We start from the raw sequence: 12,780 nt of genomic DNA, 5'->3' as shown, positions 1-12,780 counted from the left end.
TCAGTCCATTTTTGATTAGATATTGAATCAGAGAAACTTTATTGATATAAGATTTGCACAAGTATGAGTAGATACCATAGTTTTTTTATACATATCAGAAACACTCGTGAACATTATTGGACATCAGCTATTTTGAATTACAATAAATAGAATTAAATATCCATGCATTTATTTTATATTACAATATTTGCATTTTGGTTCCATAACGTTTCTTGAGGAAAATCAGTTTCAATAAGATGATAATTATACATGTGTGAAGTTTATTTGTATCTGCATCTGTAGAGTAGGGAGGGTACATGTAGACCCTCAGAACTTAGTATTAAACATGTATGTACTGATTGTTATTTTCTGAGCTGGATTACTAATAGTGAATGAGATGAGGAAACTTTCAAAATCTGTTAAAAAAAATGTTTTTCCATTAACCAGCTATCGCCCCCCTACGAACGACAGCTCTCAGAGTCAAAACTTGTGCGAACTAAGGATTAACAAGGTCTTTTCGTTTTACCTGTGGTTCCTAACACAGGCTGTGTTAGGAATCACACTAATTTAAAAATTTAGCGGTATCTCTCTTTCATTTCAAGGTCACGGGAAGTTAGATATCTCCATCAATCTGTGTCACATTTGGCACATTTACCTTCTCAGAAAAAAAGATGACCAGTTTTTTCTAGCATTTAATTACACTTTCTACTACATAAGAAGACGATCAAACGGAAACTATAAATGAAAATACTAATTTAAATTCAGAAGATATTGAAAATTCTGTGAACCAAGGTTTCGTGACATTCACTAGGAGGCAAAGAAAACCAAAAAAAAAAACAAAAATACCCTTCTAGGAACAGGTGACGGTGACCAAAATTTCCGAAGAAAAGATGATGATGATAAAAATAATTGGTTATACATCAGCAGAGTCCCAGACCAAATAACACAAGAAAACAAACAAACAACATTAAATACTCTAGATAGAAGTGTGAAGATATTGGAATTCACAAACGCCTGTGTTGACTATCAGTCTTATATGATTGCAGTGAATCCTGACAAGTTACAAACAGTCTATGATCCAAACTTTTAGCCTAGGAAAATAGCGTTTGAAAGATTCGATTTCCGAAAAAGGGAAGAGGTTTTTAGGTGACCAAAAGTTTTTTGTCTGAAGAACAAATCTTCAGAAGAGCACATTGAAAATTTACCACCTCAATATCCAGTGTCTAACCAATAAAATAAAACAGCTACAGCTGTACCTCGATGATGATCGTTGTGATGTTATTTAACTGAACATTGGCTCAATGTAGACTGCTTAAAATCTGAATAATTTTACATTAACTAGTTGCTTTGTAGACAAACCCTCCAACATGGTGGTGTTTCCATCCACGTTCATAAAGACTTACAATGTAAACCTCTTCATTTGGATACCCTTTGCATTGAGCAGCATGCAGAGTTTTGTGGTATTGAATTTTTAATAGACTATGAACTGTTCTTCAATCAAATTGAAGAACTTCTAGCAATGATATCAGCAAAATATGAAAACATAATATTAATGGGTGATTTTAATATCGACATTTCTAAAAAAAATACATCTCCAATTCCTGGTTGAATGTCATCAAATCCTTTGGACTAAACCCTAAATTAACTACCGCTACTAGAGTGACTGCTACATCTTCAAGTTGCTTGGACAATATAATGACTAATTTAAATGATAGTGGGTGCTGTACTGGACCTCAGATCCTAGTATTTCCGATAATAGTGGACAGTTCATCCTAATTTCAAATCTTTCTTCAGATAGAGATAGTCTATTAAACATACAAACGCAATTATGAAACAGTAATTATCCGGGCTAAAAGAGAATCATATGATCATTTTGTAGAAAATTCCATAAACAAATCGAAAGACATTTGGACGTTAGTAAATTATGAACGAAATTCTACTGGTAACTCAAATCTCACCCCAAATAGCTATATCTCCAATATAGCCGAGGATATAATCAAATCCTTGCCATCCTGTAATATCAACATGGCAGATTGTTACTCTAACCTTCCTACACATCGAGGCTCTTTTTTTGTGTTACCTGTGACCCATGAAGATGTATGCTCCATAAAAAAACTCAAAAGCTCAAACTCCCATGCCATATATTATCTAAAAAGCCTTATCATCAGAGAAACTCTAACTTATCTCGAAAGGGTAACTATCCTTATCAATGTCTGTTTTTTTGAAGGGGTTTTTACAGATGTATTAAAATTTAGCAAAGTAATACCTATTTTCAAAAAAGAAGATCCTGATTCATCTGATAATTACAGACCTATATCTATTATAACCCATCTTGGGAAAATAATAGAGATCATAGTTAAAGAACGTTATGAATCAATACTTTATGAATAAATATAGTACACTTAACAACCATCAATATGGCTTCATGGAAAACAGATCTACAACTGATGCAGTCATGGAAATAATACAAAATGCAATAAACAATGTGGAATGTGGCGAGCACACCTCTTTAATGTTGTGGGATCTGAGCAAAGCATTTGATTGTGTCAATCACAATCGACTTATCAAAAAAACTTGAGTACTATGGAATCCGAGGAACATCTTTAAATTTCTTTATGTCTTGTCTTTCTTCAAGGAAACAAGCAGTTTATTTGTATGGTACTCTGTCAAATACGAAAATTATGTTTCATGGCATCCGTCAGGGGTCTGTTCTGAGACCTACATTATTTGTTATCTATATAAATGACATTTTCGATTATATGCTTCCTAAAACAATAATTTGCCATGCAGTTGATACTACGATGCTAAATCAAAGTTTCGATATTGACGTTATATTAATAGTAAACCAAGAACTGGAAGAAAAGGTGGAAAAATGGTTCTCACAAAACAAGTTGAAGCTAAATAGAGATAAAACCCAAAATATTATTACATCATCAAATAATCGCTTAACAAATAACAATCATGTTTAACTGCTTGGCATAACTGCCGACGATTCACTCAAATAGGAAAATCACATTGAAATGTTGTGTAAAAAACTATCCAGCCAACTTTATCTACTTCGTAGGCTGAAGAAAGTTCTGAGCACCCAAACACTAATAGCCTCCTATCATTCACTGTTCCACACTCACTTTACATATGGTGTACTCCTTTGGGGTAGGTCTTCCTATGCTCTCAGAGCATTCCGTCTGCAAAAAAGTTCTCCGGATTATAGCAGGTGTGCCACTTAATAAACATTGCCAACCACTTTTTGTAAATAATAATAATAAATTTTTTGTAAAATTCATTCAGACTATCACAATTACACTACCAGACATGCACAAAAACTGATACAACCCCAGGTCAAAATAGAAATGTCAGTGTGCAATTCACTGGATATTAAACTCTACAATATTTTGCCTTCTGATCTCTAGTGTTATGAAGCATGAATGTATTCAAGAGGAGGGTTTTTATAATTTGAAAGATTACATGAACTGTACATATACAGAATGATTTCAAGATTTTCGTGTTCTAGATGTTGTACCGCTACAAATTTTACTGTTTGTTTAGTTATACACAACATTGTACCTTGTACTCATCTGTTTCTCTGAGTTGTCATAAATCAAATTTACACATGATCAAATAAATCTGTCTATATCTATCTGATACCACCACCCTAAACTGAAATTTTTAACAGATCTTCATAATAATTCAAATCTTTTTTTTGTCAATGGCCACTTATAATATGTTGCTTGGATGTTACAAAATTTCAAATATTTGAGAGTATGTTAACGCAACTTTTTCTGTGGTAATTTGAAAGATTCCTATTTTTTTTATTATAGGCTGAATTTGAACAGTTGTCAAACAAGAAAAAGTACCATAACTGGTATATCATAAACAGAAGTTTTCTTGATGTTTAGCTTAGCCAAAATGTAGTTGGGAGTTTTGTTTGAGAATGAACTTTAGAGTTGGATATAATTTGTTGATCAAGTAAATTGGGTTTTTATATTGCTGTTGATACTGTACCATTCATTCATGTTGCATGCAAAATTGTAGATGTAGTGAAAATTTGAATGAAGGCTTTAGCCACTAATAATAATCATGTTGGTTCTGTCGTGTATGTGTAAATTGAAGTGCCAGTTATGTTAAAAAAATAAGGACAACATTTCTTTCTTCCCTTGCCCTCATCTTCAGCAAGTCGTCACTGAAAAAGTTAACTGAGAAATTTTCTGATTCTACAATAAAGGTGGCATTATTATTTTATTGGGAATGAAATATAGAAATTTTTATATTGGACATCTTATAATGCATTGATCAATTTCTTTCCCATTGATTGACTGTTGATTTCAAATTATCTGTAATTAACTCGAAACTTTTGATTTTAGGATAATTTAAGTTTTTATATAAGCAGCCAACCGGAAACTTTATACCACATATTCACATTATGTATGCCTGGATTGGTAAGTAGACATGTTTTATTTTATGAGGAATATTTGATTATGTTGTAAAGAGAAATGCAATCTTTAGTAACCTGAGAATTATGATTGTGATAAAAAAATGTTGAAATATGTAGCTCACATAATAGATTAGTTTCCTAATACTTTGGATGAGTTTTATTCAAATTCCCAATTACAAGAAAATAGTACTGAAGGTATAACACGGAGATATATAATATTAACATTTGAATATTGAAGATGTCTTACTATCAAAAAAAAATTAACTCGCACCTCAGTTACCAAAATTGATGAAATGAACAAAAGTGTTGATAACTTTCATAACGAATAAAATTTCCATGAAATTTTCAACAGATTAACAAAAATTGAAATACATTCGTTATCTTCGATTCCTTTCGAATAAACTTATACCATTTGAAATTGAATTATTTGTTTGAGATATCCTCTTGTCTCCACTCAGGGAAGCATTGAAAACCTCATAAAATGTTCTTGTTAACAAAAGTTGGAAGATTATGAAACATTTTTCTGTTTTTCCACAAGTTCAAGGTTATGGACAAGTGTCGTTTCTGAAACGACTGATTCCAATTATTCCTTGAAAACATATTTCAAATGAATCTAGATTGTGAGTTATTTATACACTGAATATAACCTGAGTTGTCAATTGTCAAAAATTAAATATCTCATTATCAGGTTCTACGAGTTTGAGAAACTTGTTTTTAGTTTCACTGATTGTTCATTAGTCAAATATTTTTTTTTAGTAAGTTAATTTATATAGATTCTAGACTTGATGCTTTAATCATTATATTAACTACCTACTTGTAATGTACTGTTTGGAACCTTTGATGTCGCAATGAATATTACTGGAGTTTTATCCCAACACCAAACCGATATTTTTAACACCTCAACACTTGTTTCAATTACGAAATGATCATCTTCAAGAAGAATAATAAACTAAATCTAAATACAATGTTGTCCTTATTTATACCATAGATACCTCTGCTAGGTACTTGCGCCTTAATTGTCTTAAAATTAATTTTACAATGTTGCCTTATCTACTAGTCAGGTATATCTGATAACAAGGTGTCGAGGTATTGAAATAACGGTTTGGTGTTGGGACAAAACTCCGGTAAAATTCATTAACTACCTAGTTGATATCTTTGTCGCAACTACAGAACAAATATTGTTATTTTTCAGAAAATACCTAGAGAGCCATGTCCACTCCTATGTGATGATTGTTTTCATAAAATCTGGCTATTTTTCATATTTAAAATAACCTGCATGGAAGTGGAAAGAGATCTGAAAGGTGATATGTCCTGGGAAAATTATGGAAAGAAGGTTCTATGTCGTTCTTGCATACAAACTTCTGGAACCAATTTTATGACCCTGTCTCCTCAGTCTAGCATGGGTTCTTTATTAAAAAAAATGTTTGAGAGTGACTGCCCTTCTTCGGTGAGTACTGTGAGGTAGTTCCTACAAATTAATTATACTTCATTCTGACTTGCTTTGATAATTTGAATGTAATGTTTACAAGTGTTTGGGCATCTCCCAACACAATTATTTTTCATTAATTTACTAATATAATATGATCAAAGTATGACAGCAACACCCAACAGAGTTTTTTTTCAATTAAAAATATAACAACAGCGTACAGTTCAACATAGTTAAGACACTATAAATATAAAATATGTTGTAATTCTCCCTAATCAGCAAAAATGCTGGTCTCGGGATTCACAAACATTCAACATGACAAGTGAAACACAAAAACTAGTAAACCACTACAAAGCTCATAATAGTAACTCATCAGACATGTGCCTCGAGGCTCAGATGTTCTTTTAAACTATTGATGAATGAATTATAGCCCGGCAACTCACGTATACAAACAGGTAATTCATTGAAGACTGTTATAGCCTGTATAAAAGGATTGTAATCCTTTATTCGTTCTTACCATGCTCAGGTGTAAGTCATTTCTACCCCTTGTATTAATTATACTCATAAAACTGGTTGTTGACTAGTAGATCGTTGTTGCTTTTGATTTCTTTTGTTTTTTATTTTATATATGTTCTTATTGCTCAAGTTTAAGTAGATATTTAATTAGGTATAGTTCTGTGTGAGAATAAATCATTTGTATGGGTTCGAAATGGAATTTGAAATAAAATTTTTATTGATTTATTTTGTAGCGTTTGAATTTTTTTTGAAATTAGTAATGCCACAATTACCCCATATGATTAACAGATACCTAAGAGTCGCCAATATATATATGCATTGTAAACCAAGTGTCTATTACTGAAACTCAAGTAACTGGAACACCTATATAGAGCTCCTAACATTGGTACAATTTTATCATTAATATGTTCTATGTGTCCTGACCAATTTAACTTATCATCTATTATGAGTCCCAAATACTTGATTTTTGTAACATTCATTAAGGCTAAGTTATTTATTCTTAATTCAATATTTCCACAAATTCTATTTTTTTGTTTAAATAGCATGTAAACGGTTTTTGCAGAGTTCACCTTAAGTTTATTATGTGCATGCCAATTTGAGTATTTAGAGAGATCTTCATCAAGTGTGTTCTCCAGTAAATGTAAATCATATCCAATCTACAGAAGGACCGTGTCATTGGCGAACGTGAAATACCTTCCCTTAAGCCCGGCCCGCCTCAGTGACAGTACCATCAGTGTATACAACAGGGGTCTCATGCTCACTCATACTCTCACCAACAGCGACAAACTGGGATCTTTCCTTTAAAAATGTCTCAACGACAGAATAAGTTTTGTTATTAGTTACTAAACTATCATTGAAGTTAGGCAGCACAATGCGTGATCCACTGAAATATTAGTGGCATTCTGAATTTCTAAAATTAATACCTCAAATACTGTACGAGTAGGCTTTATTCTACTCTTTTCAAAAGAATTCATGAGTTCATTTTATTTCAAGTTTTCATTGTAATTATATGTCAATATCACTAATCCTTAGAGGCTGAAATCTTAACGTAATAGACGTTCCTATTTTTTTTGCAGAAATGTATTTCCTTTTATTTTGACAAGCGATGAACTCAAAGTAAGATTTTTATATTTATCCAATATCTTCAAGGTTAGAAATGAAATATGTATGTCATTAGAGGATACGTTATAGAGAATAAGATAGTCAGTCAAAAATAATGAACGTCTTTAGCCTGATAACAAAAGACGAAGTTGAATTATTGACAGGAAACTTGTCAACAACTGTTCTTGCCCTTTATTGAATCAACTCAAGCCCTTTTGGGGTTCTGGAGATATGAGAAAAACAATAAAAACTCGAAATTATCTTTTTGGCTATATCTTATTAATTCACAGAATTAATGGAAGTATTTGCTGCAAAAACTTTCATTGTGCTGTCATTATATTTATTTCATTATCTAATTTGAAGTTTAAAAATTATTGTAAATGTCATTTTTTAATTTTTTTAAAAGACAAGAAAATCCGAACCGTGGACGGCCCAGGGCCCATTTAAATAATATTTTGTTTTTAATTATCTCTTACAAGTAAATGATTATAGTTTGAAAAGATATGAAATTTTACACCTCCCTTTCAGGAAATGAGTTATAGTAGTAGTGGTAATATTTATTTGACCATGTCTGATAGTACATCATACAAGTGGTAATTACATACACACAGGACTATAATGATTATGAATAAGAATTATTAATTTAAAATACTATGTGTATACAGGGGGTTCGAACGAAAACTTGACCCCCCTGTAAGTCCGAAACGAACGTGTAATTGAAAATTTCAAAGAACACGTCAATTTTTATTTCTAGGGGGACTAATTCTGATATGGAAATCATACCTGAAACTTCACCCCCCTGCGGTCAGCTACTGCCCTCCTATTTTTTCAATAGCATGGGGGGTTGAGTGATACATCATTTGAAACGTCTTTTGTCCCTCTATTACTTCTATATTTTTTTTCGAAATTGGTTCATTCGTTATTGAGAAATTAAATGTTCAACATTTTTTTTTTTAAGAAAAAACAAAAAATTCGGTGTCGCTCATTTTATTGAGGAAATCAACAAAAGTAATATCAATGGCAACACAATCAACGGATAAAGTGTTCAAAATGACCTTTATATAGTTCCATACAATAATACATTCTACTTTCAAAAGCGTTCCTTAATTGAAGATGTTCGGATTCAGAAATCGGCATTCCCGAACAATTCTCTTTCGCAGGTCTTCTAGATTTGGAAAATTTATTTAATTAGTAGTAAACATTTTGAAACGGACAACACTGTTAGTTTTTGCTGTACTGGTAGTTTTGGTTGAATCTAGTTGTTGCAGAACAAAAAGTAGTTAGTTGGTCACTGTCACTTCTTCACGAATTATTATTCAGTCATTCTTGTTCACTGTGTTCCAACATGGTTTATATTACCAAAGAAAGAATAGAAATAGTTGTAACCATATTATCGAAATAATGAATGTGCTAAAGCTGCTGCAAGAATTTATAATACGAATCATCCACACCACAACGTGAGTCATCAATATGTTAAACAGTTAATGAATAAGTTTCGAACTTCAGGTTCTCTCCACAACAGAAAACATGAAGTATCCCATTCTGTCAGGAATGACGCGGAGTTGAAGTTGCAGTTTTAGAATATGTACAAATGGATAATCGACAATCTATCAGACAAGTAGCTAGAGAGTCTGGTGTATCAGCTGCCAGTGTTTTTCGGATTTTGAAAGCCTACAAATTCCATCCTTTCAAAATAAGGCTAGTTCAGGAATTGAACAAAGATGATCCTGGTCGTCGACTTAGATTTTGTGAGGTGTTCAGCGAGAAATTGACTAATAACCCAAACCTAATTTCAGAGGTAATCTGTTTTTCCGGTAACCAGCTGTCGCACCCCTACGAACGACAACCCTCAGAAGTCGAAACTTGTGCGAGCTGAGGATTAACGAGGTCTTACCTTTTAACGTGTGATTCCTAACACGAGTTGGACGATAGCAAGTGAAAATCGATTGTTCAGCCTGGGGCTTGAACCACCGACTGACACGGCGGTCAATTCGAGTGAGTGAACAGAGCACCGACCGATTGAAAATAGAGGAACAAAAGACCTTTTAAATGATGTATCACTCAACCCCACACGCCATTGAAAAAAATAGGAGTGGTAGTTGCTGACCGCAGGGGGGTGATGTTTCGGGTATGATTTCCATATTAGAATTAGTCCCTCTAGAAATAAAAATTGACGTGTTCTTTGAAATTTTCGATTACATATCCGTTTCTGACTTACAAGGGGGTCAAGTTTTCGTTGGAACGCCCTATATATTTGTTATAATATAAACATTGTACGAAGTAATCAATCATAAGGTGTTAATTGAAAAAGCAGAGGTACTGATTTTAGTATTAACACAAACAATTTTTTTTTGTACTACATTTTAATGAGGAAGAATCCATTTCCAGGAAATAGTGCCGTTAAGAGTTTGTTTGGTGTGTTACAATGTTCTGGAAAAACTTGATCAGTTCAACAAAAATTGTTATGAGGTTGAAGAGAAAATGAGACGTCATATGGCTCTCAAACTAAAGTATACTCAGGCACCTTCGACTAGTACTCATAACTTTTATTCCTCTACAAATAATGGTGAAAATATAAAAATGAGTTCTTCAGTTAGTGAGGCTAATTTGGAATGTGTTCAAAATAGAACTGGAACCTTATTTAATTCGGCAAATTCTGAAAATATGAAAAAGATTTCATCTGTAGGGTGAGTCTGTTTTTTTTATTGTGAATATTTTACCTCTTTATGTTTTTTCAGCTCATCCCTAAAAGATAAAATAATTTTGGCTAGGCTCATGTTGAGTCATGGATATCCATTGAAAAGTGATTTCTACCAACAAGAAATCTGGTCTTTGATTTGCCAAAAAATGCAAGACCAAGGTATTAGTTGCACTGTTCCTGGTCTTATGAATGTTTGGAAAGAAATGTGTAAGGAAACCAAAAGAAAATCGGAATTGTAAGTTGAATCTTAGTTATTCTCTTCCAGCAGAATTCATTGTCCATTCTTAGAATAATTTTTGCTTTCATATTTTATTTCTTTCCCAAACGCTAGGATGTATTGAGGTCTAAAAAACTTAAATTTTCCATATTATCACTAATCTCAATGACACAAAAACTGAATGTTGAAGTAGAATTTTGGAAAGTAAATCATTGGGTTTGATGGTTATTGTCACTGATTCGATAGAATATAATCTACCCGCACACTCAGGAATCCAAAAATTCATCAGTTTTAGCTCAAACACGGTTTCAAAAATCGTTTGCAAACTTTTAACGCTGCGAAACAGTTGTATAAACAACAATGCACAGAGTCACTAAAGGGAGAGAGTTTCAGATGCTGGAGACTCAAATAGAACCAGTTGTGCCGGATTGGTTCCATAAAGAACCAAACTCGACCGACAAATGGGATGGCTATGAAAAATTCACATATGTATCAGAGATGCAAAACTTCAAAAAATTCAATGCGGTCAAAACATAGTAAACTCTTGCAGTTATCTTCACTTAGCAATCGAAGATATAGTTATTAAACTGAATCTTGCACCCCACACTCATTGAAGACTTCCACACCAAATGCATCAAGGTAAAACAATACGTTAAAAATACTTTTAAACTCTGCAAGAGAAATAATTACTGTAAGGAAACAAATTATTTTTTTGAAGCCAACTGAATCTATAAGAAAATCATAAGATTCCCAAAAACCTATATATATATATATATATATATATATATATATATATATATATATATATATATATATATATATATGAATAGATAAGTACTCTTTGATCATTCCCATATTGATTTCAATTTAAGAGCCACCGGTAGACAGCTGTTTCAGCCTATTGGGCATCGTCAGTACCGGGCAGGCAGTCCTCAATTGAAGACAAAATGAGAAAAAACCAAGAAAGTACTTGATAAAAATAACTGCGTAAACGTAAGCGAAACATAAGTGGAACCACCTATTGGTGTGACACCCGAGCCAACTTGCCAAGTTTTTATGTCAGTGTTGGTGGTTTGACCAATCAACCGACAACTGCGGTAGCAGAAATTTGGGAAGCTAACGTGAAATGCCATATACCTTGGTGTTACCTTTCCCATTTTCATTCCTATTCAACAAAATGTCTTGCACATTTCCAGGAAAAAGTAAGCATGATATTGGATTTGCCATCTCTCTAATGAGATAAACTATAAAGAGCAACTGGACATCAAATATGAAACTTCTTGGCTCACTAGTACTACGTATTATGACTAACTGAATACCAGTTTGGGAAGCTAGATATACCAAGGTAGTTCAACGAGTACAAATGAATTTTCTGAATAGAGTATTTCTTTGTGATAATACTCCAGAACAGTTAAGTAGCTCATGAAAATATACCAGATGGAAAATAATCAACTGCCAAAAATCTGCTTCACATCTAGAAGTAACAAGTGATGAAATGAAATGCAATTGATCTAGACAGATTGAAATTTTTTTCGAAATACCAACTTTAATTCGGCATGATCTAATATTGATGTTAAGACTCTAAAATATGACACAATCTATTATATTCTCTCTGAATATACTATTTACACCATATTGAAGCCTTTACATATTGAATAAAATTACATTAATTAGGGCAAAATCTATCTATTTACATGTGCATAATATGAAATTAAGAGCATTTGCTCTTAACAAGTGAGTTATACACTCTCTTTTGTTTATATTTTAAATGTTGTATGCTATTTTTACCTCACTCGTTGAGGAGGAAAATATTTTATTGTTACGTTTTCCCCGTGGGTTTACCAATAATTGACTACACTGAATAATAGTCAAAATCAACTTCATTTCACTTTATATACCAAAACACTTTAACTTAAACTTCAACTATTCAAATGTCTATCGCCTTATAAGATCGCTTTGCACCGCACTATTCGCCAAACTTGACTATATCGATAGGCGAGTGGATCGCGTTTATATTTGCCAATCGAAGAAGGTAGAAAATTCTTCGGAATTCTATCGAAGCCGGTATCATTATTCTCACCACGTCTAGAATGGCTGCGAATATCGAACATTCGCGAAATGTCAGTCGGACTGAAAGCGCTCTTTGCCACGTCACAATTGGTTAATGGCTAACAGTGGCGGCCGGCGTTATTTTCTTTGGGGCGTGATTTACAACACTACTCCACTCCCGGGGGTTGTTCGCCCGAATAACATTCCAAGAGGAGACATCACGACCCATGTATGGACTCAGTCTCTCTATGTGGACAATTTTAGACTTGCTTCTGGGTGACGATTGGATTACGTACACCACATTGTTAATTTTTTTTGTTACCAAGTAAGATTCGTGCCATGATCTCTGCAATTTGGGA

General features: G+C 33.0%; 1 protein-coding gene across 5 annotated transcripts in view; it reads left to right on the top strand.

Annotated features, from left to right (window-relative positions):
* LOC111517468 (uncharacterized) overlaps positions 1 to 12,780 on the top strand; it is a 95,553-nt gene that overhangs the window by 22,708 nt on the left and 60,065 nt on the right. For all 5 annotated transcript variants that reach the window (XM_074183626.1, XM_074183624.1, XM_023173635.2 and 2 more), the window contains exons 3-6: positions 4,341 to 4,415; positions 5,604 to 5,858; positions 9,843 to 10,141; positions 10,193 to 10,390. In XM_074183626.1, the coding sequence (XP_074039727.1) occupies positions 4,341 to 4,415; positions 5,604 to 5,858; positions 9,843 to 10,141; positions 10,193 to 10,390 (827 nt within the window). The remainder of the gene's footprint in view (positions 1 to 4,340; positions 4,416 to 5,603; positions 5,859 to 9,842; positions 10,142 to 10,192; positions 10,391 to 12,780) is intronic.

Source organism: Leptinotarsa decemlineata, unplaced genomic scaffold (genome assembly GCF_025532065.1).
Source record: "Leptinotarsa decemlineata unplaced genomic scaffold, Ldec_3_MD MMD2_tig00026340_RagTag_RagTag, whole genome shotgun sequence".
Taxonomy (NCBI): Eukaryota; Metazoa; Arthropoda; class Insecta; order Coleoptera; family Chrysomelidae; genus Leptinotarsa; species Leptinotarsa decemlineata.
The sequence above is the reverse complement of the archived record's forward strand: the minus strand, read 5'-3'. Positions and strand labels throughout refer to the sequence as shown.